Genomic DNA, 27,313 nt, shown 5'->3' with positions numbered 1-27,313 from the left:
AAACTCCCTTCTACACGCAGCTAGTTTCCATCCTAAACCCCTACTGTCCTCCATACCTCTCACACAATACCTCAGGACACATAGAAACTGTTCGGACGACTCCACATTTAAAGACGAAGCTGATAAATTAAGGACTAGACTACTCGAAAGAGGTTATTCCCGGTCTCCCCTTAAAAAAGCTTATAAAAGAACATTAGCTTTATCACGACAGGATCTATTGATACACAGAAACAACCTTCTACCGACAATACTATCAGAATTATTACCACATACACCACACAGCACCAACAATTAAAACGAATCCTGAATAGGTATTGGCACTTGCTTAAAATGGACCCGCTTCTATCTCCTTTTGTCTCAGACACGCCAGCTGTGACCTACAGGAGAGCCCCGTCTGTTGGTGACCGAATAGTTAAAAGTGAGTACAAACCACACGGCGGGGATGCCTGTAAAACCCGGGTACCTTTTCGTGTGGTGGATGTTCCTACTGTCAGTATATGGACAGGCGTAGGGACATTCACCTACCCAATGGACGGTTATTCCATCCAAGACACTTTATCAACTGTAAGACCCCGGGTGTAGTGTATTTACTTACATGCGAGTGTGGGTGCTATTACATTGGAAAGATCATCAATCCTCTATGGAAGAGAATATATCAACACATTTCAACCATTTTAAAACGTGACCCCGATGTAACTATTGGCCGACACATGGCCCTCGCACACCCCACCTCAATCCCTAAAATTCATTTTTTGGGACTTGATCACATTCACTTCAACTCATGAGGTGGTGATTTTAATAAAGGTCTCCTTCAATGTGAACTTAGGTGGATCCACAGTTTACGAGCCACCTTGCCACCAGGATTGAATGAGGCCTTTAATTTTAGACCCTTCCTCCCAGGCTTCTCTTCTGGGGTTTGTGAACTTAACATGTAGGATATTAACTTGGTCTATTTCTTTTTTCTTTTTTTCTTTAAAACCTATATTCTCTCAAACCACTCCAACTATATGCAATAACATATTTTGGTATACATTGTTGGTTCGATCCTCCCCATTGTTGTTTTTTTTTTTTTTTTTATTATTTTATTATTTCATCTTATTTTTTCTGATGTTTTATTGTGTTTTTTTTGTCAAACATGCTGGCTGTCTTTCTTTTCATCCATCCACTAGATGACAGGGCTGAGTGCCTCCGTGTTTTATTGTGCGCTGACACCCGGCGGGCAGGCTCTTCCTGTTGCAGCCTAGGTCAGTGAGGGTTTGTTTTTTTTCCCGTCTCTGATTGGCTGCGCGGGGTGGAGCGTTTATACGCTCTCACCATCATCTCCATGACGATCGGTTAAGCCTTCCCGCCGGTGGCACGCTGACGCGTGACGCCATCACGCCACCTGTGGGCGTGGCTGCGCCGCGCGCCCTTGTGCCTGAGGTACGCCCCTTGAGACATGTCCCTGCGCGCTGACGCGGTGGCAGGGACGGTCTCTCTGTTTGCCTCGGATTGGCTGCTTTTAACACACCTTCTGTCAAGCCTCTCTCAGCTGTGTTCAAACACAGCTGAATGGATTTGAGCACTCTCGCTAAATTGACCTATTGCCTCTATATATAGGCTACCCTAATGCTCACACTCGGATGTCTTGTGCCAATTCAGTGGCAGACACCGGACTGTCAGCAACAGATGTCCTTGATTTACCATCTAGGTAAGAACCATGCTTTATATGGACCTGGCACCATACACTCTACATTTTTCTAAAACTTACCTCTTTGCCTCTCTTTATGTGCAATCTTTCCCCCTAATGCTGACATTGTTTGCTACAGGGAGGATTGGGCGTCCCTTGTGAAAGTGCCCCTGCGGTTTTGCGTGTTGTCATGGGCACTCCCTCTGTCATCTGTGGACTTTTACAGCCAGCATGTGATCCCTTTATCTGTTTTTTATTTATGACATAAGCTTCACTATGCAAGTACTATGACTTTGGTTACTTTATATAATAATGGCCAGAAAACAGACCATTCACAAGGTCTTTCTTTGCTATGTTATTTATTTATGTCTAAATTTATGTTTTAGAGACAAGAAATATTTTCTCACCCGTCTGTATGTAAAATAATTCCCCTGAAGAAGGATTATACAAGTTTGACTACGGTCTTCTCCGAAACATGTCGGGATATATTTACTAGCCACCTACCCCCACTGTACCCACTTTGATTGGGTTGGTCTCCTGGGGTCGTTGGCACTGGGTGATATTACCTATTAATGCTCTATGTGTCTTATATTCAACTATTTGTAAAGATATTGATTACCTACTGCATATGTTTGTCTTGTCCTTTAGACATTTTTATTCATTTTTGTACATTAATAAAGTTGGCACTGCTTTTGCCTTTTATCGCTATTTACTTCCTCTACTCTTTTTCTGCTTTAAAATCCAAAGGGGCGTCCCCTATATGCACTTTGCTGCAGACAGTTTTTCCAATATTATTTAGGATGATGGCAGTCCCCGCACACCAGTATATTTTCTCATAATTTGATCTTTTTTATAGTTAAAACACAGTGATATTTTATATTTTTTAAAATAATCTGAAACGTTGGTTATGAGTTGTGGACAATTGCCTTTTTTTGTCCTCAAAAATTTAGAAGCCAGGGAACATTACCTATGAACAACAATTATAAACAATACACATTTTCATGCAAGTTTCACAGATGCAGACACCTCAATGATCTCCTATGTGTATTACCCCTCAAAAATTTCTTTATGGTCACATAGTACACTAGTGCTAGTGAGTCCAGATGTGGAACCAGCTGCTGTGTCCTGTCCTTACATTACAATGAATCATTTTTGAAGAAACATTATATTTTCCAATACATCTACACCACATCAACAAATTTTGGGAATACGAAAAATTATCAAGACCTAAATGTATATGTCCAACCCTGTACCATCGTATTGGCGGAAAAAAAACATAATTTTCTTTAGTATCATATGTCTTTTATAAAGAACGGTCTTTACGAACGATGCTGTATAAACGAAAAAAATATGGATCAGCATGCAAGTTAAGTATCTCAATAGGAAAACAGAACAAGTACTTACTTTTTTAAGCAGATTCTTTATTCGCCAATATTGTTCTGGCTCCCGACTTTTGATGTCAGACCACCTCTTCCTCAATTGTTCTTTTGAACGTTTAGTGCCAAATTTAGCTTCTAGAGCAGTGACAACTGAGGACATTATTTTGTCCTTACGCATATTCGGTCGTGTGTACGGTCCTTTTTTGCCATCATAGTCCTCTCTTCTCAATATGGACACCATCTCCACCATCTCTTCAAAAGCCATGTTGGTGGCCTTATATCTCCTCCGGGATGTGGATGGTTGTGGCTCCGGGCTTTCCTCTGTGCTACTTCCACTGATTCATCTTTCTCTATCTACTCCCACTGTGCAACGAAGAGTGAAGGGGCAGGGACAAATCGTACTAAAGAACGTCAGGGGCGGGCGACGCAGGCGGAGCATGATACATGCGCAGTGTATATAAAGCTATTACGATGACCTACGTATGTCCATGCGGAAGTAGCGAGCGTCAGAAACGAAGGTAAGATTAAACGTGGGGGTGTGTGTGTGTGTGTGTGTGTGTATATGTGTCCCCTAGATTCTTCACAAAATAATCCTGAGAGTTCTGACTGACATTACAGTTTTGATCTTGTGTCTTGTCTTTCAGCAACAATGAATCCCTTTAAAGAGGCTGATTTTTTGTCGAGATTTATCGATTTATATCAGGAAAACAAAAACCTGTGGGAGGTCAAACACCCACTATATTTCAATCGAGCTGTAAGGAAGGCAACACTGGGCACACTTTTAGAATTTGTGAAGACTCGAGTCCCCCAGGCAGACCTCAAGTTTGTGGACAAGAAAATTGGTATCTTGCGAAACATGTATAAGCGGGAACACAATAAAATCCAGGAGTCGCTCAGATCCGGAGCAGCAGCCGACCAAGTTTATGTACCCAAGTTGTGGTACTACCACAAAATGCGATTCCTGGATGACCAAACAGGAGCCAGGCAATCACTTTCGACCCTTCCCCCCACCCTTCCCTCCAGCCTTCCATCCACCTCCACCCCAGCTGAGGAGTCCCAGCAAGAACTGGGCCTTTTCAGCCTTGATGAAGTGGATGCGCCCAGCTTCAGCCAGGCATCCTTTTTTGGGGAATTTGTGATTGTGTAAATGTTATTAATGATGTTAATGTGTCAAATTTGTAAGTGCTTCATAAAAAATGACTTCATCACAAATATTAATATGTAGACATATCACTAGACAGTAGTGGCCAAAAATATACTTCAGATATTGTTGATCAGCTGGAATAATGGTGGGGTCAAATAGCTAGCCTTTAATATTTGTAGAGAATTATATTTGCAAGTCATGAGCTGAAAATTGTGTGTGATTGCGTAACCCAAAATTACAACTATGTCCCTTTTTTGACACAGGATGACCTCAGCCAGGAGGAGGCCTTGACCAGTGGGAGAGAGGAGGAGGCTGTGGCTGGGCCCAGTAGAAGCCGCACGGAGTGTCAGGTGCCTCCCCTCCGCATTCTCACCAAAAGGCCCAGAAGAATGACCCAAACTGAGGAGGAATCCCTAGCCCTCATTCGTGAAGCCAGCCAAATCCTCAACACACCACCCAATGCAGAGGAGGCGTATGGGACATATATGGCCACCAGATTGCTGGAATTGGAAAAGGGGCAACGCCTCCTCTGTGAGGGTTTAATTTTTCAGGCCTATCAGAAGGGCTTGAGAGGGGAGCTTACTGCTACAACCTATCTAGCAGATGAAGCCACTCCTCCTCCTCCTCCTCCTCCTGCCCCAAGTACACCACCAGAGGCCCAGCCTCCGAGGAAGGCTGCAGCGAAGCGTGGAGGGAAGGCTGCAGAGAAGCGTGCAGGGAAGGCTCCACGGAAGATTCGAAAGTGATTGCCTGGTTTCTGTCTAGTCTGACTGTGCTCCCTAGTCGCAAGATACCAATTTTCTTGTCCTAAAACTTGTGTCCTGGGGGACGAAAGGCTTCACAGATTCTAAAAGTGTCTCCAGTTTTGCCTTCCTAATTTTTGGTTAACCCAAATAAATGGATTTTTTAGTTACCTTACATTATTGACTATGTGTTTTGAGTCCAAAATGACATTTTGTTTGGGAGTAGGCAGGTACAGGTCAAAAAGACTATGGGGTTGATTTAAAAAAAGCAAATAGGCTGTGCACTTTGCAGAGGGCAGTTGCCCTCTGCAAGTGCAACTGCTCCAGAGCTTAGGAAATGAGGTAAGGCTCGACTTTGCAAAGAGTACCCAATCCTGTGCAAGGAAAATTCAAAAATCAGCATTTTTGCTTGCACATGATTGGATGATGGAAGTTAGCAGAGCTTCTGCTCATTTACTAAGCTCTGGAGCAACTGCTCTTGCAGAGGGCAACTGCACTTTGCAAAGTGCACAGTCTTTTTCCCTTTAGTAAATCAACCCCTATGTGTGTTTTTTCCAAAAGGCAAAATCATTTCTAAAATCAAGTGCAAAGTACTAATGAAAAGTGCACTTTAGAAATTGCACTGCAAGTGCACTTGTTGGAAGTGCAGTCGCTGAAAATCTGAGGGGAAGAGCTGAAATAAGGGGAAGCTCTGCTGATTTTATCATACAATCATGTGCAAGAAAAAGGTTTTTTTTTTTTGGGGTTCCTTGCATGTGCCCCTCGGATCCACAGCGAAGGCACTTCAAAATGCTCTTTCTGTGCAATTCCAACTAGAATTTGCACTTGTAGTGAAAAATGAATTTGCCTTTGGAAAATAAACCCCCCTATGTCTAATTAACAAGGGACACCAACCTCATTAAGGTTCATTAAAACAACACAAAATATTAAGGTTATTGTGGCAATTTGAAACTACAAAAATTAAAAAAAAAAAAAAAAGTGTTTGTATAATTTAGCACACATTGTAAAATAGATAGTGTTTAAATCTAAAAAAAAAATATTCCAAAATCTATTAGTCATGGCATGAGGATAAATCATGAAGAAAGTACTTTGTGAGAACTCTGTGTGAATAAAAAGCAACCAAACAACTTAATTCCTCTCGCAATATAAAGAAAAAAAAACGCTGTATTAAAAGATCACAGAAGAGGAATGTGCTAGCTTCAATACGAAGGCTAGTTTTACCAGACCGAGCGCTTCCGTCTTGTAATTGCTTCAGAGCATGCGTCAGTTTGAGTTCGTCGGACTAGCACACAGACGACCGGTTTGTCCACTAGAAAGAAGAGTCCGTCGGACAGATTTAAAACATGTTTCAAATCTAAGTCCGTCCAACTTTTGAGCAAACAAAGTCCGCTGGAGCCCACACATGATCGAATTGTCCGACGAAATCCAGTACGCCGGACCAAGTCTGCCGTAAAGTCCGCTCGTGTGTACGCGGCATTAGACAAATTATTAACAAATACTGGCACGTTCTAACACTTGATCCGATAGCCAATTCTTGTGTCCTTGAACGTCCGGTTATTACATTCCGGAGAGCTAGATCTCTAAGAGACAAATTGGTCTTGAGTGAGTTCAAAGGGGGCAGTAGGGATCCCTGTAAAAGGCCGGGCACCTTTAGATGTGGGGGGTGTGGGTATTGTCAATATATGAACACCTCCATGCACCTAGCTCTTCCCAACTGAGTCAAATTCACACCTAGGCATTATGCTAATTGTCAAACACAAGGCGTTGTGTACCTACTACAGTGTGATTGTTCCTGTTTCTACATGGGAAAGACCAAAATGGAATTCTGGCACAGAGCATATCGTCACATTCTTAGCATGCAATCGTGCAATCCAGATCTGCCACTTGGACGACATGTTACTCAATTCCATGGAGGTTCTTTCCCACGGATTAAATTCTTAATACTTGATAGACTACACCCAGGCCTTAGAGGCGGGGACTGGAACGAGACACTGTTACAGCGGGAATAATGCTGGATCTTTAGACTCAATGCCACTACATTCCCTGGCTTGAACGAGACAATATCTTTCAAGCCCTTTTTGGAAGGATTTGTCTCGTGGGGTCCAGAAAACAAATAGCCTTCATAGCTGACCAGTTCTGACCCATCCATCAACTTATCAGCCCCTTACACGTATATTTTTTCCAACAATCGCCTGCACTACATTTTTGCCATCATATACGGTACTGGCTTGTTATGCCTCATTCCCACTGAGCAGATCGGTTTGGGACGGTACAGTTTGGAAGGCCAATAATGGTCCGGCCTATTCTGGTGAGCGTTTCCACTGCAAGTTGGACCAAAAGGGGCCATTCAGGGTTTAGAAAAAATGTCTAGCGTGATGTCATATTAGTGCAACAAAAAACGTGAGAAACAACAACAACAATGGAGGTCATCCAGCAGCTCATCTTTTCTCTAGTTGCCTTTTGGTTCTTCATATTTAAAAAACATGCCGCACTCTATGAGAGAAGGTTGTGAGCGGCAATGAGAAACACACCAGAAAAGAATAGAAAACTTCTAGCTTGGATATGTAGCCGGGAGGAGAAGTACACCTTTGTGCGGCAAAGACAAAGATGGCAGCGCTATAGGGTAAGCAACTGACCCACCTACCTGACACACACACACACACTGACCCCCCTACCTGACACACACACACTGACCCACCTACCTGACACACACACACACACACACACTGACCCACCTACCTGACACACACACACACACTGACCCACCTACCTGACACACACACACACACACTGACCCACCTACCTGACACACACACCTACTGACCCACCTACCTGACACACACACACACTGACCCACCTACCTGACACACACACACACACTGACCCACCTACCCGACACATACACACACGTACTGACTTACCTACCTGACACACACACACACACACTGACCCACCTACCTGAAACCAAGGAAAATGAAAAATGTATATGTTGTATGAATATGTTGTATTTTTTGTGATCTGTTACCATCTGTGTTTTTTTTAGATGCTTCTCCTTTTGTCAAAGCAGCGCCGATCAGTCATTTGGGCTCTCCCCCGCGCCAATGAGTGGTGGGATGTGACCGTCCTGGGATTCACACACACACAGTGGGTGCACAATTTCAGAATGTCTGAGGAAACCTTATCATACCTTTGTGCAAAGCTACATCCAGCGATGAAGAAGCAAAGCACCAACTTCAGAGCCAGTTTGCCTGTGAGGAAAAGAGTTGCCATTGCACTGTGGAAGCTGGCTACCAACAGTGAATACCGAAGTATAGGTCATCTTTTTGGTGTCAGTAAATCATCAATGTGCCGGAGTGTGCAGGACTTCTGTAAGGCTATCTGCACAATTCTAGCTCCTGAAATTGTTCATTTTCTGCACAGGGAAAAGCTTAAAGACATGGCTGACTCTTTTGAGAACAGGTGGGGCCTTCCACAGTGTGTTGGTGCTATTGATGGCTCACACATACCAATAATAGCACAACTAGAATACCACACTGACTACTTCAAGAGAAAAGGCTGGCATTCCATCATCCTCCAGGGAGTAGTGGATGGAAAAGGACTGTTCTGGAATGTGAATGTAGGAAAGCCTCAGAGTTTGCATGATGCTCGGGTTCGAAGATTGTCCACATTTTGGATTGGGTTAGCCAGGGAGGCCTGTACCCTGTTTGCACTAAAAACTTTTGTGGGGTGAATGTTGGCTATTATGTGCTCGGGGACTCTGCCTACCCTTTACAAAATTGGCTCCTGAAACCATTTCCTGACAATGGCCGCCTGACTCCAGAACAACAAACCTACAACAAGAAAACATCCAGGGCACGGGTCGTAGTGGAAAATGCTCTCGGAAGACTTAAGGGTAGATGGCGGTGTCTTATGAAGAGGAATGACAGTGACATTAAACTTGCCAAATCCATGGTGCTTACTTGCTATGCTCTTCACAATCTTTGTGAAAGTCATGGAGAAGACTTCCACCAGGATTGGAATACATCTTCAGAAGAGCCAGTACTAGTAATAGCAGTCAGGCTCTGATGCAGCACCTCAACGTTTAATTTCTTACCATTCATTTTTAAAAGTTTTAATAAAGTATTACTATATTTTTAATAAAGTGTTACATTAAATCAGACATACTCTAAAAAGTCTCTCATGTTTTTTATTTCACAAAAAAATAATCTTTCAAAATATTCTTGAAAGTCAAAATGTTAAAAATATATGAAAAAATAAGCTTTTTTTACAAAAAAAAGGGTGGTGACTGGGCGGTGACCTGGGATGCTCCAAGCACTTGAACAAGCTGACCCAGGACACCAAGGAAGGCCTGGTTGAAGGTAGCCAACTGCTCCATAGCTTCCTGTGCATCCTCACGCAGTGCCTGAAACCGCCTCTCAGAAAGGTTCTCAATCCTTTCCAGCTGTCTTTCCTCTGATATCCTCTATGACTGTGCGCAGATCCATCTGCAACCGTCTCCTTTCACCTGTAATATACAAAAGACCAGAATAGTTTTTGGTAGCATCAGTCCCACCACTGTAACTCCCTTTCTCATCTGCCCCACCAGACTGTACCCCCCTGCTCTCCTGCCCCACCTCTGTTCCCCCTGATCTTCTGCCCCACCTCTGTTCACCCTGCCCATCTGCCCCGGCAATACACCTCCTTTCACATCTGCCCCACTGCTGAACCCCCTTCTCATCTCTTCTACCACTGTACCCCCTGCACATCTGCCCTCCTGCTCTTCTGTCCCACTGCTGAACCCCCTTCTCATCTCTTCCGCCACTGTATCCCCTGCACATCTGCCACACTGCTGAACCCCCTTCTCATCTGTTCCACCACTGTACCCCCTTGCACATCTGCCACACTGCTCTTCTGTCCCACTGCTGAACCCCCTTCTCATCTCTTCCACCACTGTAACCCCTGCACATCTGCCACACTGCTGAACCCCCTTCTCATCTGTGCCACCACTGTACCCCCTGCACATCTGCCCCACTGCTCTTCTGTCCCACTGCTGAACCCCCTTCTCATCTCTTCCACCACTGTACCCCCTGCACATCTGCCACACTGCTGAACCCCCTTCTCATCTGTTACACCACTGTACCCCCTGCACATCTGCCCCACTGCTGTTTTTTTTAAAGAAAATTAACAATTACAACTTTCATTATATTATCATCATGTCTTACCAGTGTGCCGGGGTGCATTGGGCGTACTCTGTGGTTGGCTACTCTGTGGTTGGCTTGATGAAATAGTACTGGTGCTGCTGAAAGACGTTGAAGGTCCATCGTCGGAAAAGTTTGACGCGTCATTGGAGAGTCCATCACTTGTTTCTGAAAATGCACATATGGTTATATATATTTTTTAAATGGTTAGCAGAGCGAAATCCTATGCCAGGTATAATAAAAAACACTTACCAAAGGGGTCTATCATGGATTTAAGAATTGCAGTTGCAGAGTCCAGACCTCCCTCCCTGCCTTGGTTTGCTGGCCTATGACCGTAAATGGCGCCCATGGCGTCATACCACCTCCATGTTCTCCGACTGTTTGCACTACGGCTGTTGTCGTCCTTAATTTTTTTATATTAGCCTTTAAGCTTCTTCAGCTTTGCCCTACACTGACCCGATGTGCGTTCAAATTCCTCGGCTGCCATCCGCTGAGAAATATCTTTATACACCTTTTCATTTCTTACTGATCCATCAAGCTCACTCTGAATAACGCTATCACCAATTATACTTAGGAAAGTAGATAGTTCCTGAGATGAGCAAAGCCTGCTGTTTACAGGCATCCTTCTCCTTTATATGGACTGAACGGCGACGTGGTGTTTGTTTGGCGCTTTCGTTTGACATCAGCATTGAGGTTTTTCTGTCAGCCAGTCAGTGGAATGTATCGTGTGACGACAGTAGCTCCGCCCTAACCGAACCGTTCCATTTTCTATGGCCCCACATCTGAAGCAGGATCATGAATGGAGTGGTATGGTTCGGTTGTATGGTCCGCTTTCATAATGGAAACACTCAAAATAGCATACCGTACCGAACCGATCCGCTCAGTGGAAACGAGGCATTAGTTTACCAATGTTTTGTTTAATACTTAAATACTAGGTCTTGGATAATGTATATTGTCATTATTGTATGGCTGTGTCTCCATATAGATTACATGTGTCAATTGTAATTACATCTTTAAAAATTCTGCACTTTATTTTTCCTTCCTTGTTTCCTTCTGGGCATCTATTGCGGGTATTTTGGGCTTTTCATTCTAGCATATGCCCATTCATTTTAGCCATATCTGTTCTCAGTCCTGATGGCTGCTCTTTAACCTTCACAGCTTCGTCCATGTTTTTCCATAGCACAGCCGAGCCATAAGGGGCAGTGACGGCGGCTTGTTCGGGCTCTGGTGCCCCTGTAGATGGACAATCGTCCCAAACATGTCGAGTTGCTGACTGCTGTTACTCTGTTACCACGCTAATTTCCAATCCTATTTTTATTCAAATTGTGATCACTTGTTCAACTTTTTTATCTGATGCTTGTGAAAAGTCTGCTGTACCGCTGATGATTTCAAATAAACCTGCTTTTATCGGTTCATGCACCTAGTGGAGATTCCCTTTTTTTCCCTATGTGGATGACATTGTGACGTGGTGAGAACTACATCCTTTCGGCCACCAGCGTATTGGGAGAGATGAATCCATCCATCCATCCGATGACCTACAGTCTATCTTGTCTCTGAAGTCGCTGTGTATGCAATTTCCGGTACTGTCCATTGGCACGCCTCACAGAGTTTCCAGCGAACACCCATAGGATCATCTGGATCCACAAGCCCTTATGACACCCCACCGTACGGTGAGAGTGTCCATCCCTTCTGGTAAGCGCATCCACCTTACTATTTCCTTGTCAAAAGAAGTTTATTGAGTATACAATATTATAAAGATACATAAAGTAAGTTTACAAGGATCTATAAAGTAAGCTCATTGTTTTACAGTAGGGTTTATATAGGTAAATATCATGAAATTTCAAATATTAAACATTGGGTTCACGTAAACCTAAATTAAAGATATATATCATTTCCTTAGTTACTTTTGTAGGTATTTAAATGATTTATACCTACTATACATATTGTTTACAGGTAGAGTGTATATAGGTCAAATAAATTCTGATAATGAGCTTTAATCGTAAGGTGGAGAAAAGGAAAGAGAAAGAAGAAAAAGGGTAGAAAGGCAGAGGTATGGTTCACAAGGTTGTCCCGCTCGTCAGTTTATTATTCTTTTTAGTTCTCTTTGAAGCCTTAGAATGGGTGTCTCTGTAAGTCATTTAATCTGCTACCATGGCAACAGGACAGAGTCATTGAAGTTTGACAGGAACTGTTGTTTTATCCAAGGATGCCAAAGTTTTTCAAATTTTGGAATTTGATTTTGATCGATGGCTACCATCTTAGCATGTATTATTCATTCTGTGAATTGTTTCTGCTAGTACCAATGTAGGAGATTTCCATGCCTTGGCCACTGTTTGTTTTGCAGCCGTTGTTAGTTGGATCATAAGTTTGAATTGAGAGAGTGTTAACCATTCCGGTTTTAGATTAAGTAAAGTTATATAAGGATCTGGTTGTATTATTTTTTTAAATATTTTAGATGCAATCACGAAGACTTCCTTCCAGAAGGTTTGGATTACTGGGCACGTCCACCATATGTGTAAATGTGTGCCTATTTCTGGGCATCCTCAAAAACAAAGAGCTGAGGTATTAGGTGAATATTTTGCCACTCTAGCGGGTACAAGGTACCAGCAAGTTAGGACTTTATAATTTGTCTCCAGTGCTAAGATGTTGGGTGAAGATGACTTAGATGTGAGCCATATGTTAGACCAGTCCGTGTCTTCTAAAGTTCGTCCCAGGTCCTCCTCCCACCTCTGAACGTAAGAGGGTCTATTAAGATTTGCTACTCCATATAATTGATTATAAAGTGATGAAATTGTACCTTTAGCAAATGGATCTTTTGTACAGATTGATTCAAAAATGGATAATTGGGATAATGGTGTATCCCCCTTTAGGAATGGTGTATAGAAATTTTTGATTTGGAGATATCTAAATATCTCAGAGTTTGGTAGATCATATTTTTCTCTAAGCGATGGGAATGAAAGGAATGATTTAGATGCTATGAAGTCATTTAGTGTCTGAATGCCTGATGTTGTCCAAGCTTTAAAAGAATTTGGGTAGATCCATGCCGGATAAAAGGCCGGATTTCTGATAAAAGAAAGGAGAGGATTGCGTGGAGATTGTAACTGATATTTGGTTTTTAGTTTATCCCAGAGAGATAAGAAGTGTTTAGTTATGGGATTATGAATTTTAAAGCGGTCTTTAGGATCAAGCCATAATAAGTTTGATATTAATAGAGGGTCATTTTCTGAAGCCTCTATAAATACCCATAATGGGATTTCCTGTTTTGCATGGTATTTGGACAGACTGGCCAAATGTGCTGCTCTGTAGTAGTTAGTAAAATTAGGGTATCCCAGGCCTCCTTTATTTTTGGGAAGATGTAGTGTGTGTATAGGTATACGTGGTTTAGAAGAGCCCCATATAAACGAAGTTGCTCTTTTTTGTACTATTCTCAAAAAATAGGAAGGAATTGGAATAGGGAGGACTCTGAATAGATAAAGCAATTTGGGTAGAATAGTCATTTTGATTGCATTAATCTTCCCTATCCAGGATAAAGGAAGTTGCAACCATTGTTTTATTAGATTTGTGATCTGTCTTAATACAGGAGGATAATTGGTTGAGAATAAGTCAGAATGAGATGCTGTTAAATGAATTCCAAGATATGGGATTGATTTTTCTGCCCATGTGAATGGGAGTGCAACCCTAGCCGGGATCAATTCCATGTTTGTGAGTGAAATATTAAGCACTAGGCATTTCTTAGGATTAATCATAAGGCCGGATAGGGCTGCAAATCCATCAAGAGCTGGTATTAAGTTAGGACCAGAGACCTGTGGTGATGATAGAAAAAGTAATATATCGTCTGCAAATATACATAATTTGTGTGTGATACCTCCTACTTCAATGCCAGTTATAGTTTGGTTTGTTCTGATGTATTGGGCCATGGGTTCGAGTATAAGGGCAAATAATAAGGGAGATAATGGGCAACCCTGTCGGGTACCTCTTTCGATATTAAAGGCATCAGATTTGTATCCAGCATATTTTATATAGGCTTTGGGTTTATTATATAATGCTTTGATCCATGTTAAAAAGTGGGGTCCAAAACCCCATTTTTGTAATGAATATTGCATATATTGCCAGGATACTGTGTCAAATGCCCTCTTAATATCAAGAGATAGAAAACATAAAGGGATGTTCCGTTTTTTAGCAATATGTGCCAATAACACTGCCCTGCGTATATTATCGTCTGCCTGTCTATTTGGCATGAAGCCTACTTGATCTCTATGTATTAATTTTCCTATAATGCTATTGAGGCGTTTTGCTATTATTTTTGCTAATAATTTAATATCAAGGTTTAACAGAGAGATAGGCCGATAATTCACACAGGAAGTATCATCAGAAAGGGGTTTTGGGATCATACAAACAATTGCCATTAGTGTTTCTTGCCGAAAAGAATGTCCATCTAGAAGTTTGTTAAAAGTTTCAGTGAGAATGGGAGAGAGTATTTCTGAGAATGTTTTATAGTATAAAGCCGAGTAGCCGTCTGGGCCTGGTCTTTTGTTAAGTTTTAGGTCTTTTATGGCGTTAGCAACTTCATCTATAGTTATAGGCTCATCCAAACTGCTTTTTTGATTCTGAGATAACTCAGGTAAGGTTATTTTTGAGAAGAAGGATTCAGCCTCTGTAGGATTAAATTCAATGTTTGTCTTGTATAAAGTTGCGAGATGTGAGTGAAATTTATGGACTATTTTAACTGGATTACAAGTATAAACATTTTTTGATAATTTCAAACGTATTGGTTTGAAAGATTTGTTAGTTGAATTTAATGCCCGAGCCAAATATGTACCTGGTTTGTTTGTATTCATGTAGAAATTGTGTTTGGAGCGTTTGAGGGATTTATCAACTGACTCAGTGAGAAATAGATCGTATTCCAATCTAGATTTTTCCAGATGAGATTTTGTACTCTGAGATGGATTATCTTGGAATGATATGTAGGCTGCATTAAAATTGAGTTCTAGTTTTTTTGCTAGATTTTTGCGTTCCCGTTTAAATAGTGCCATTTGTCTTTGTATTGTACCACGCAAGACAGGCTTATGAGCTTCCCACAGTGTTATTGGGGAGATGTCTGTTGTATTATTAATTGATATGTATTCCTTTAAAGCTTGTTCAATGGCCATCTGATGTAGTGGGTGTTTGAGCATTATGTCCGGTAAGTACCACGTTGGGTCATGCGCTTTTGGTATGGCTGAGGCTATAGTAGTGTATACTGCATTATGGTCAGACCACGGAATCGGAATTATATCTGATGCAATAATTTCTGGTATCATTCCTATTGTTAGAAAAATGTGATCTATTCTGGTGAAGGTTTGATGAGGGTGCGAGAAATAAGTGAATTTCTTTTTCATTGGGTTACTTTCTCTCCATGAATCTACCAGATTGTATTTGGAAAGAAGTTGAGAAAAAGGTAATCTAGAGGTTATTTTGGATGGTGTAAAAGGTGATTTATCTAGAAATGGGAGGAGGACCTGGTTCGAATCCCCACACATTATCACTGTTCCTATTTTGTGTGTATTAATCACTTGTAATATATGTGAGAGGAATGGTGTAGGTTGTTTGTTAGGAGTGTAGTAGGAAATCACCGTGATTGCTGTATCCATTATATAACCCATGAGTATCAGGTATCTACCTTCTGGGTCTTTAATTTCTGATAAGGTGAATGGTGTGGATCAGTGAAATGCAATTAGAGTTCCCCTTTGCTTGGTACAGGCAGAAGCCGTGTAAATTTGTTGATAAAAAGGAGAAATATATTTTGGAGTAGAATCTTTGGTGAAGTGTGTTTCTTGGAGGCATACTATGTGAGCCTTCTTGTTATGGAAAGTACGGAAGGCTTTGGTCCTTTTTTGAGGGACATTTATTCCCTGAACATTCAGGGAGAGTATATTCAGTGGTGCCATGGCAACAGATCAAATAGTTTTGACTTACTTTTTGTTATGCAGAGCTGACTGCGCAGATCAACCTGTGTGGACTGAAGAGATAAATAGATAGAAAAGAAACCAGTGAATTCTGGAGTAAAGAGTAAACAAAAAACATATGAGATTAGATGATACATTGTATAAATTATTTTTTGCAAGTAATCACAATTTACCCGTGAAAGAGAATAAATATCTCTCTCAGGGGAATAAGTGCCTTCGTCACACTCCCACATAATATGGTTGGGAGAATGAGGCTAATGGGGGTACACGGATCTTCCGCTTACAGGAGAGAAGTGCTATGTCAAAAGACATCAAAATGATGTTTCATTAATTGGAGTGCAGAATATAGTTTTTGTTGAAATTATTTATTCCAGGGTGGTTGTATATGGTTAGTCTTGCCCTAGGCTAAATAATTCAGTTAGAAAGGTACTGTTAATAACTTTGGTATTGATGAAGATAGTTTGAATTATTTTGGGATTTTAACCCTTTTAAAGTAAACAATTACATATTTTATTCATATGCAACTGTGTAGATATGTTAACTCATAAAATTGAGGTTGTATTGCTTCAGATTAGAATAAACAAAAACATAATTCTAGGAACTAGTTAGGTAATAATATATTTGTTTTAAGAAAAGAAAGAAAAAGCTTCCATTACTTCTGGATTATTGAACATATTTGTCCTAAAAAGTAATAAATCTATTGTTATTACCTGATAATATATAACTAAACAAGATTTTCCTTATTTCACTTATATATTCTAAGGCTATATGAATCAGAAGTAATAAGAAATATAACTGGAATGTAACATGATCCCACACAGTGTGTGACTATCAGAATGCAGTTACATTCAGTTATAAATACAGGTTTTTTTATAGAGAACCATCTCTTAGTATAATAAATGAAGAGATATCAGGAATTAGGATGTCAGTCCATTGAATCTTCTTGGTCCATGGATGATGTGGCATAACGGCCTCTTTTGTGAGAATGATGATTCCCATTTTGTTCTGGAATTTTCTGGGTGCTGCCTGAAGGTGAAGATGATGCCATTCTTCTGCGTGTGGGAGTGTTGCTGCTTGTGGGTTCTGTCAGATTTAATTTTAAAAGGGTTTGTTGTAGTTCATCTGCTGATCTGCTTCTGTAAATTGTACCTTGGTAGTTAAATCTGACTGAAAAGGGGAAGCCCCATTGATACATAATGTTGTGGCGTTGCAGTTCCATTAGTTGGGGTTTCATGGATCGTCTTTTAGTAATAGTAAGTTGGGATAGGTCAGCAAAAATTTGATAATTGTGTCCTTGAAAATTAAGTTCCTTTTTTTCTCTTGCAGCAATTAGTATTTGTTCTTTCGTTCTGTAATAATGAAATGTTGTGATTATATCACGTGGGGGTCCATCTTTCTTTTTGGCTGTGAGGGCTCTGTGTACTCTGTCCAGTTCTAAACGTTCAATAGGGATATCTGGCTTTAGTTCTTGTAATAGAGCAGTAATAGTAGATTGCAGGTCTGTCACAGCTTCAGGTATTCCCCTTATGCGCAAGTTTGAAAGTCTGGCTCTATTTTCGTAATCTTCGAGCTTAGTTTGAAGTATTAAATTCTCTTTTTTTAATTGTTCCAATTCTGTTATATTTTCTTGGGTTGTAATTTCAATTTCATCCATTTTTATTTCTAAGGCTGCGGTGCGGTTTCCCAGCTCTCTTATTTCTTTGGTTAGGCTTTTTGTTATTTGGTCTGAGGTTTGTTTTAAAGCCTTATGAAGCATCTTTTCAAATTGTAATAATATTACTGGGGATGCTGAGGAGGCTTGTGGAGAAGTTTGTGAGAGGATTTGTTCTGTATCTGACTCAAATGGAGAGTCTTGCTGTGACATTTTCTGTCTGTGAGAGCACCCTGATGCTGTATCTTGTGAGGTGACTGGAGCTGCTTTAGTTGCAGTGAGTGCCTGTGAGCTCTTTGTGAGGTGATTTTTATTTCTGCCACGGTTTCCTCCCAGTACCATATTTCCTGCCCAAACTTTCACAGTTTGTTCCCTGGGGCAAAAAGGTTCAAATGGATACCTTTTGAGCCTGCAGGCTCCGCTTTGTCCTTCTCTTCTCTCCTCAGCGGTGCGGAGCTCTAACAATGCATGTCTGCTCCGCTAGGCTCCGCCTCCTGCCCCCCACCTTACTATTTCTATATGAAATCTGTATGCAGGAAGATTTCCCACCAGATGTAATAATCACTACGGGATCTCATCAGTGTCACAGTTTGCACAGCGTTATCGCTAGAGTTTTTTATGTATGGACTTTATTCCTTTATATACCACTATACACTGCTGTGATGTAGGGTGATATATATTATTCTAATTAGATGATTCATGTGTGTAGACACTGCACTTATAATTTGTTGTTTATTTTCACTTATATATTTTTTGAATCACCATCACATTTTTTCGGATGAACATCCTTATTACCTATGAAAGGTGATATGTTTGATTACATGTTTGTATAATCACTGAAAACGCATGTTTGATTATACGTTTGTTTAACCACAGAAAAATGCATGGTTAATGACACTTAGCGCTGCATTTATTTATTTATCACATTTTGTATACGGTTATCATACTGGTGATGCTGGCTGCTGATTTACACTTTTAAGAGAAAAAAATTTTTTAGTAGCGCAACAATACTTTTTCTCTCTTTCTGGTGCGTGGTTTGCCTCTGTGTGCCTTCTGTCCTGTGTGCGTCATGATCGGGTCTGGCGTCTGCTCGCGATGATGTCATTCGCGTCATTTTCTCACAATGGCATTGTTTGCGGGTGGGCAGTGACCCAGTGTCATCATGATTGGATACACCTGTGTCGGCGGCGTGGTGCGTTGCGCCGTCAGCTCAGGGGTCCAATCATGGAGCTGTAGCCAGGGAAGACCCTTGGATGACATCATCCACCACACCCCCCTTCTTCATTATGACCACCACATAAAAGCACGCAGCTCCTTATGCTCTGGGTATCTTTCCGGAGACACAAGGACCTGCTACATTTATGATATCCACAAGGTATGTGATACTTCTCCGTTGCTTGGGGCCTACTGACTTTCAATATTCTATGGGATAACTCTTCTTTCCCCTGGTACTATATAAATATGTATCATTCTTCATTTTAGGTTAGGCTGTTGACTATTCAGCTTTCCCCTGGATATTTGCTGAATCATTTTTTAGCATTTTCTGCTCTTATGACCTCATCCACGGCACAGCATTGTTTGAACTTCAGTGGCCATCTGTAGTGAGATTTGTTCCTGCGAATACCTTTATGGATTAACTCCCATAGTGATAGACTCATTTCACATACCCTCAAGTGATAGGTATGGTTATCATCATCTTTTTGGAAGATAATATTGAGCGTCCATTTCTTGGTGTATTAATTTATGTCTTACACTATAACCTATTTACTGTCTATTCCTTTCCTCTTGTTTTTGTGTGTATATTTAGATTTTTGTTGGGTTTTCTCTTGACACTGCTCTGGCCCCTCTTTGGGAGGGGGACTCAGATGCAGGGAGTTTCTGATGTGGACATGGTGTCAGGTCGCCTGAGACCAAGTGACAGATGCACTCCGTAGGAGTCAGGAGTGCACCGCTAAGGTAGTGGACCCTAGGACTGACTGCTGCAGATTGAACCCTGGGAGGTTCAGGAAGCAGGTCTACTAGATCACTAACAGATCCCAGTGGGAGCTAGAGCATAGATTTCCCAGGGTGCGGAGTCTAAGAGCCAGCAGGTGTTCACCAGAGCTTCTAGTGGTGAGGATGGACTGCGCTGCAGTCTGGCTCCAGGTCGTGGCCCCCAGGGTCTCACAGCTCATGCTCACTGTAGACTGCAGGAGATAGAGGAAGGAAGCAGCAGGCTGGAACAACAAGGTTAGTAAGGGGATAATCAACCTCATTTGTTGAAATGCGTTGGATTTCTTCTGTCTTTCCGATAGTTGATTTGGGCTCCCTTTTCCAATTGCTTGTCCTCCATGTCTGCTCTTGTCTTAATCATGTGTTTCAATTGTATTAACCTTGTTGATATGGTATTAATTTATTGTAATGAACTTGTAATTTTATAAAATTCCCTACTCCCTGAGCGTTTTTGGTCCATTTAAAGTCCCACTTTTTGAGGAACTTGGTTTTTGCATGTTGTACTAGGGATGTGGACCTGAACTAGCTCTTTTCAAATTAGTTGGCAATAACCTTTTTGAATGTTATATTGGTGCATAGAGGAGCTGGAATTTAGAAAAAAAAAGTGTACAAAGGTGAACTTACCCTTTAAACCGGCCAGCAGGAACTGGTCAAATTTCGATTCCATCTATGGGCAGGCTGGTTGTATCTGCCTGTCTGTTTTTTTTTCATTTGATCACTGCCAGTGCCTAAAAGCCACCAGCAGTGATCATTGTATTTTGATTGCAGTAGTGATTCCCCCATCAACACTGAATCACCCATCAACACAGAATAGCATAATCTGTAGCTAGCCTTAAAGATGGGCTGTGGCCCTGTTGGGTAACACTTTACCAGTGATGTTAGTTTATACACTTTGGTGGATTTAACAGGCTTACTTCTAATGTCTACCTGTAATCCAAACATTTATTTTAAATTTCAGTTCAAGTAGAGATGGACTAGAACCTTTGTCAGGCTGTTTTATTGCTGCCTGTGTTATTTTTCACGGAGACTTGAAATAAGAGAAAAGACATACTGTAAATACATTATTTTTTTGTACAAAGGAAAGCAAGTAGAAACTGCAATAACAACAGTGGTTCTAACCCTTTGTGACTCTAGAACTAAAAAACTAGCTACAAGCTATAAATTAGTATTAAGATGATTTACCTTTTTTAGGACATAGAATAGTGTTGCCAAGAAAGTCTGTTATTTTTACCACCATACGGCTGTCTACAACACAGTTTGTTGACTTTAAGTGGCCATGGACCTCAGTTTTGCTGGAGTGCAGATAAGACATTCCCTGTCATGTATGAAATTTATTATTTTGTGCTAAATATAAAATATACAGTATGTTATTTCTCTATACAAATCATAGAGTGCAAAAAAATGTAATTAATTACACTCACACATCCAAATATATTCAATATCTTATAAACAGGTTGAAAAAAGGGTAACTAAAATCAAAAGAACCTCAATCAAAACATACTCCTGAAATGTGTGCACAATGGTACTTATACCATTACAGCAGCCTTTCTCAACCAGGACTTAATGGAACCCTAGGGTTACTCCAGAGTTTATGGGGGTTTCTTGAGCAAGTTTCTTCCTCTCAGATACATTTCCACTACCACCAATTACCCTATTAGCTATCTGCAAGAGGGATTATTCCCAACTAAAAAAGTAAAGAATGTTCTTCCCACTGACCATCACACGAATGCACCATGAGTTGTACATATTGTAATTATTAGCAAGGGTTCCCTAGGATTGGAAAGTTATTTCAAGGGTTCCTCCATGTTACAAAGGTTGAGAAAGGCTGCATTAGAGTCTTGACTTACTGTCTACACTGTGGGATTTAGGATTCCAGTTAAATATATAGGTGACATAATAAATGGATTTTTATAGAAAATTACAGAAAATATATTTCATGGGCTGACACTTGAAGCTTGGGGTGGAAAGCCACCGAAGTTCTGGAGGTATAGGAGGATTTCCCTATCAGAGTCCCATTAAAAAGTCTCAGGATTGAATCACTTGAGGAAAAGGAAAAATAGCACTGGACCCATAAGGTTATCTCATTGGTAATGCTATCTTAAAGTACTGATGTTGATATAAATGATCTGGTTCTTAGACAGCTTCTACACTTTATCTCCATGGTTTCCTTGACTTGTAGCATAATGTAAGAGAAATGGAAACTGAAGTGCCACACCACTACTAAGAGGTCCAGATACAACTTTATTCCAATAAAAGTCAGGGAGACGATCCAAAAAGTAGAAATGAATGAATCACTCCATTCAAAATAAATCCTAATAAAATATATGCCATTTAAAAAAAAAAGGAATGTTATTCTAAGCTAAACCAGAATTTATGCTTTTAGCAACATTTTATAAAGAATTATAAATAGAACTAAAACAAATCCCTAAACATTTAATTTGGTGAAAAAATCTATTTTAGAAAGTGTTATTTTAAACTCTGTGGGTCACTCTTCGATACAATAAAAGGAAATGTATCTAATCCATTTTAATTCAGGTGCATGAGTGTACATTCAGGATTACAGCACACTCTTCTAAATGTCACCCTAGGACCTCAAATATCCTATACAGACTTCCTGAATATCAGCAGGTGCATTAGCCAATACTTAACATAAAAGCACAGTAAATTTGTTTGACAACATCTGTCTTTCACAAATCTTTGCTGACCTTTGCTTATAATATTATTTCAATAGGAAACTGAACTTCTTCCCAAATATTCTCTAGTCAGGATTATCTCAGATGCTCCTTGGGGGGGGGACATATGAGATGGTTCTGTTTTTTCTCCTACTGTACATCAGTGACTTATTATTTTACCAGAATACTTCATCCCCTAAAAAAAAAAAAAAAAAAAAAAAAAAAATGCCCTGTCTCTTGACTGGAGAATATCCTAACCAATCTCTGAGAAGACAGGTTGTTGATACATGGCTCTGTGGGAGAGAGTACATAGACTCACTTAACTGGTTGCCGACTAGCCACTGCAGTTTTACTGCACCAGAATGGCACGGCTGGGCAAAACAACGTTACCTTACGTCGCTTCGCCTCTTGGCCATTAGGGGCGCGCACACGCCCACAGCGCGTGCTCGGGGCCGATGCTAGTGCCCGGCGGGCGCAATGGCCGCCGGGCACCCGTGATCGCTCGTGACAGAGCGAGAACCGGGATCTGTGAGTGTAAACACACAGATCTCTGTTCTCTCAGGAGGAAGGAGACAGATCGTGTAGTCATACTATGTATGAACACCAATCTCTCTCTCCTCCTAGACAATCCCATCCCCCCCTACAGTTAGAACACAGTTAACCCCTTGATAGCCCCCTAGTGTTAACCCCTTCCCTGCCAGTGACATTTCTACAGTAATCAGTGCACTTTTATAGCACTGATCGCTGTATAATTGTCAATGGTCACAAAAATGTGTCAAAAGTGTCCAATTTGTCCGCCGCAATATCGCAGTCCCGATAAAAATCACAGATCGTCGCCATTACTAGTAAAAAAAATTATAATAATAAAAATTCCATAAATCTATTCCCTATTTTGTAGATGCTATAACTTTTGTGCAAACCAATCAATATACGCTTATTGCGATGTTTTTTTTTTTTTTTTACCAAAAATATGTAGAAGAATACAAATCGGCCTAAACTGAGGAAAAAATTATTTAAAAAAAAAAAAGTGGGCTATTTATTATAGTAAAAGTAAAAGATATTGTGTTTTTTTCAAAAGTTTCGCTCTTCTTTTGTTTATAGGGCAAAAAATAAAAACCGCAGAGGTGATTAAATACCACCAAATGAAAGCTCTATTTGTGGGAAAAAAAGGACGTCAATTTTGTTTGGGTACAGCATTGCACGACCGTGCAATTATCAGTTAAAGGGACGCAGTGCCGTATTGCAAAAAATGGCCTGGTGATTGAGCAGCCAAATCTTCCGGGGCTGAAGTGGTTAAAGGTTCCTTACACATAATCACACTCTACACTGACAACAGCACCATCTTTCTTACCCGCTTTTAGATTGCTACGATTACAGAGACATACACTTCGTCACCAGCATTTCAATTTACAATGTCTCTCAGAAAAAGAGCATAATCAGGAATATTACCAAAGATTAGTTTACACTATTCCATTTCCAACACATGCACCAAAATGTCAGACTCGCCCGTACTTCTGCCATTAGTAAGCACACACAGCAAACCTTTACATTTTCTAACTGACCATTCCCCTTCATCTTACGCATGCATTTAGTTCTCAAGTACCCACTATCTTTCTGGTTTTGAGTACTACACAGGCAATATTCTAGCAAATACAACCTTAAAAGGCCTGTCTCTAAATTGGTTTTAAGCATGGTCCAACTTGCATGTTGACTGCTGGGTCATGTTTTTCATTTAGAATGACACCTCAACACACTGGTACAGTAGCCAATATATCTGTAGTACAGTGCACCACAGCAGACACAGCATGCACTGGGGTGTTCTCTGTTGCTTGCTTTTCTAAGACACCTAACACTTCCTGTATCTGTAGTATCTTATCTACCTGATCTTTATAAGACATCATATTAGGCTTTTGCAAGAATCTGAATATTTTTTTATTTTTAAATTATTATAAAGATTCAGGCTAACTTATGCCAGATATATATTGTACCTTTATTAAGCTTCGTTTAGGCTATAGGGAACATATTAAATTCTTTCTAAATAGATATTTAACCACTTGTTAGTAGGCACTGAAATCCATGCTGCTAATGTAGCATGACATTAAAACTGCTGATGTAGCTACAGCCTAATTTTGTTTGAGTCTGACAATTCAGCTCGTTCAGGGGTCAGAGGTCACTTGAAGTCTGAAGCTTCTATGTACACCAACTCCCTGACTGCACACTGTAGAAAAAAAACAGTGTCTAGGGTCCAGCAGTTGACTTAGTAGCAGCTGTCAGACTTCAGGGGTCCTGAAAATGATAAGTGCAGATAACAGAGCAAATTCAAATCTTTCACAAGTAAACTTGAACAATTATAACAGTCTGAGCCGGAAAAATGGGATTTGGCCTGTTCTGAATTGTGACTGTTTTTCTTTGATCTCCCTGTATTTCAGGGGGGTGGAAGCAGTGCTTACGAAAGGTTGGCTATTAATTCTTAAAGTAGAACTATCGATTTTGGATAGAGTAAGGGAGAGTTATAACCCCTGTAAAGTTTATTTTTGCCATCTTTGTCCCATTGGAGAAATGTACCATCGCTTCCTGTCCCATAGCTAAACAGGAAGTGAGAGGAAATCCCAGCAAATTAAGGTAATCTCTTGGGAACCCCCATGTCACCAGAACTAGTGTCCCCATTTGAAAATGTCCCCTCTATTACTTTTCTGGGGACAACCCAACATTTTCTTTTACTTTCACTTTCAATGACAATGGTAAACAGGACAAATAGAGTGGGTGAATCTCCCTAACGGGGACGCAGACAGCAGTAAAACCTGACAGATGTTCTAAGCCTTCTCTACTCTATCCAAAACAAAAAAAAATGTTGCCCTTAGTTATACTTTAAGGCACTCTCAAGCACTTCATGGTGCATACCATTACAAATAACTTTTCCTCAAATTAGAGGGTATTTTTATCTGTTTATTTAGTTTTGAACACACATTGTAAAACACTTGACAACATGAATTCCATCTCAATACACTTTCCATAAATTTACATAAATATGAAAAGACATTAAATGCATGTATGGAAAAATAATAATAAATGACCTATGATTGTGAAAATGAGTATAAGATATCATATTAATGGTGGTAAAATCTATTGTTTTAAGGGTAAGAACGGTGAAGGTGATCTGGGTTATATGGTAGTAAAATTGCTAAGGGCAAAAGTGGTAATGGTGAAATGTTTTATATTTTGGTTCCAAAGGTAATGTTAAGAATGATAAGAATGAAACATATTTTGTGACAGTTCACAAAGTGGGAAAGGATGTAAGAGCAACAAGGGCATGTGGAAGGATGGATATGGGAAAGAAGGAATGAGGGTGGGAGGAAGTTGGAAAATAGAGGGAAGTGGAATGGACAGGAGGAGGAGAGACAAGTTTGGTGGGAGGAGAAAAAAAAAGGGAGGGGGTTTACTTTAAAGCCTGAGTACAGCCAAAATAAAAATACAAAAATCATCACAAGAGACATTATTTGCAGTCAGTGTGATGAGTCCTTTTCTAGAGTGGTCGGACCTTTCATTCATCTGCATGTCCTCTATTCATATGTCGCTTTTATTCATATAAGCTGTTGCATAGGCTTCTGTGAATAAAGGAGCTGGATGGAAAGGATGAGCATAGCCAGGCACTCTTGATGATAGCCTGTGACAGCTCCAACAGTTTTATTAACCCCCCCCCGCTGCACTGGAGAATTATGATTACGAGGGTGGGGGGCATTGATTGAAGAGGATTTCACCTAACAGAAGAGGCATCAGTACAAGAGACACATCCTACAGACACATCCTTGTGCTGATTTTTCAGCAATCATGTGGTCACTCAGTTCTCGGGCCCAGAGCCAGTGGGGGACAGCTACAGCATCAGACTGATGCTGTGGCATGGAGGTGAGTATGTATATTTATTTTTTTTAGAATCCTACACTTCTTCTTTATGTTACTGTGAGTCAATTTAAACATAAATAAACACTCAAACAAACAAACTCAAAAATTTTACCTTAGCTATATCATACATTACAGAGATTTTGAATTCCCAGTCCATAAAAGTACCATCAGGGTAAGATATTTTATCATTCAAAACAGCCTGAGAGGAGATAAAAAAAAAAACATTTACTTGTTATCTGCAATAAAACAAGCATACAATAAAACAACAATTAAATGGTGGGCTGCATGTAATAATTGTAGTTTCTCTTGCATTGGTGCATGCACCAAATGGGTTTCACTTACCAATAAAGTCTATTATATAACAAAAAGCACAGTGGTGTAGTGGATAGCACTCTCGCCTAGCAGTAAGAAGGGTCGCTGGTTCGAATCCCAACCACGACACTACCTGCCTGGAGTTTGCATGTTCTCCCTGTGCCTGCGTGGGTTTCCTCCAGGTACTCCGGTTTCCTCCCACACTCCAAAAGACATGCTGGTAGGTTAACTGGATCCTGTCTAAATTGACCTTAGTATGTATGAATGTGAGTTAGGGACCTTAGATTGTAAGCTCCTTGAGGGTAGGGACTGAGGTGAATGTACAACGTATATGTAAAAGCGCTGCGTAAATTGACGGCGCTATATAAGTACCTGAAATAAATAAATAAAAATAAATTAAAAAAAGGGGGATTCCACACAACCAATCAATATGCAATTTAATTTATTCCCTTGTTGTCCTACCCGATTGTGAATTTAATAAAACTGCATATTGATTGGTTAAGTGGCACCCCTTTTTTGTTGTACATAGAGGTTCAAAATGTATTAATGCATGACTAATTCTGCTTACATTACAACCTGTATGGCGTTCAGGAAAAAAAGGTTCATGATGCAGTAGTTGAACATTAGAATAATTTTTTAAGATTCATAAACAATCCTTCAGAGTATCTCTCATTCTGAAATTAACTACATTTTCCTATAAATGTCACTTAGAAGATCTTTTACTTCCAT

General features: G+C 40.4%; 1 protein-coding gene across 1 annotated transcript in view; it reads right to left on the bottom strand.

The window, feature by feature from the left end:
• The window catches only part of GUCY2C (guanylate cyclase 2C), a 1,918,134-nt gene that overhangs the window by 723,128 nt on the left and 1,167,693 nt on the right, over positions 1-27,313 (bottom strand). The window contains exons 16-17 of the mRNA XM_073591935.1: positions 26,385-26,471; positions 20,883-21,015 (exon numbers count right to left, since the gene is read on the bottom strand). Coding sequence (XP_073448036.1) covers positions 20,883-21,015; positions 26,385-26,471 — 220 coding nt within the window. The remainder of the gene's footprint in view (positions 1-20,882; positions 21,016-26,384; positions 26,472-27,313) is intronic.

The sequence above is a fragment of the Aquarana catesbeiana genome, linkage group LG07 (genome assembly GCF_042186555.1).
Source record: "Aquarana catesbeiana isolate 2022-GZ linkage group LG07, ASM4218655v1, whole genome shotgun sequence".
In the NCBI taxonomy this organism is placed as follows: domain Eukaryota; kingdom Metazoa; phylum Chordata; class Amphibia; order Anura; family Ranidae; genus Aquarana; species Aquarana catesbeiana.
The sequence above is the reverse complement of the archived record's forward strand: the minus strand, read 5'-3'. Positions and strand labels throughout refer to the sequence as shown.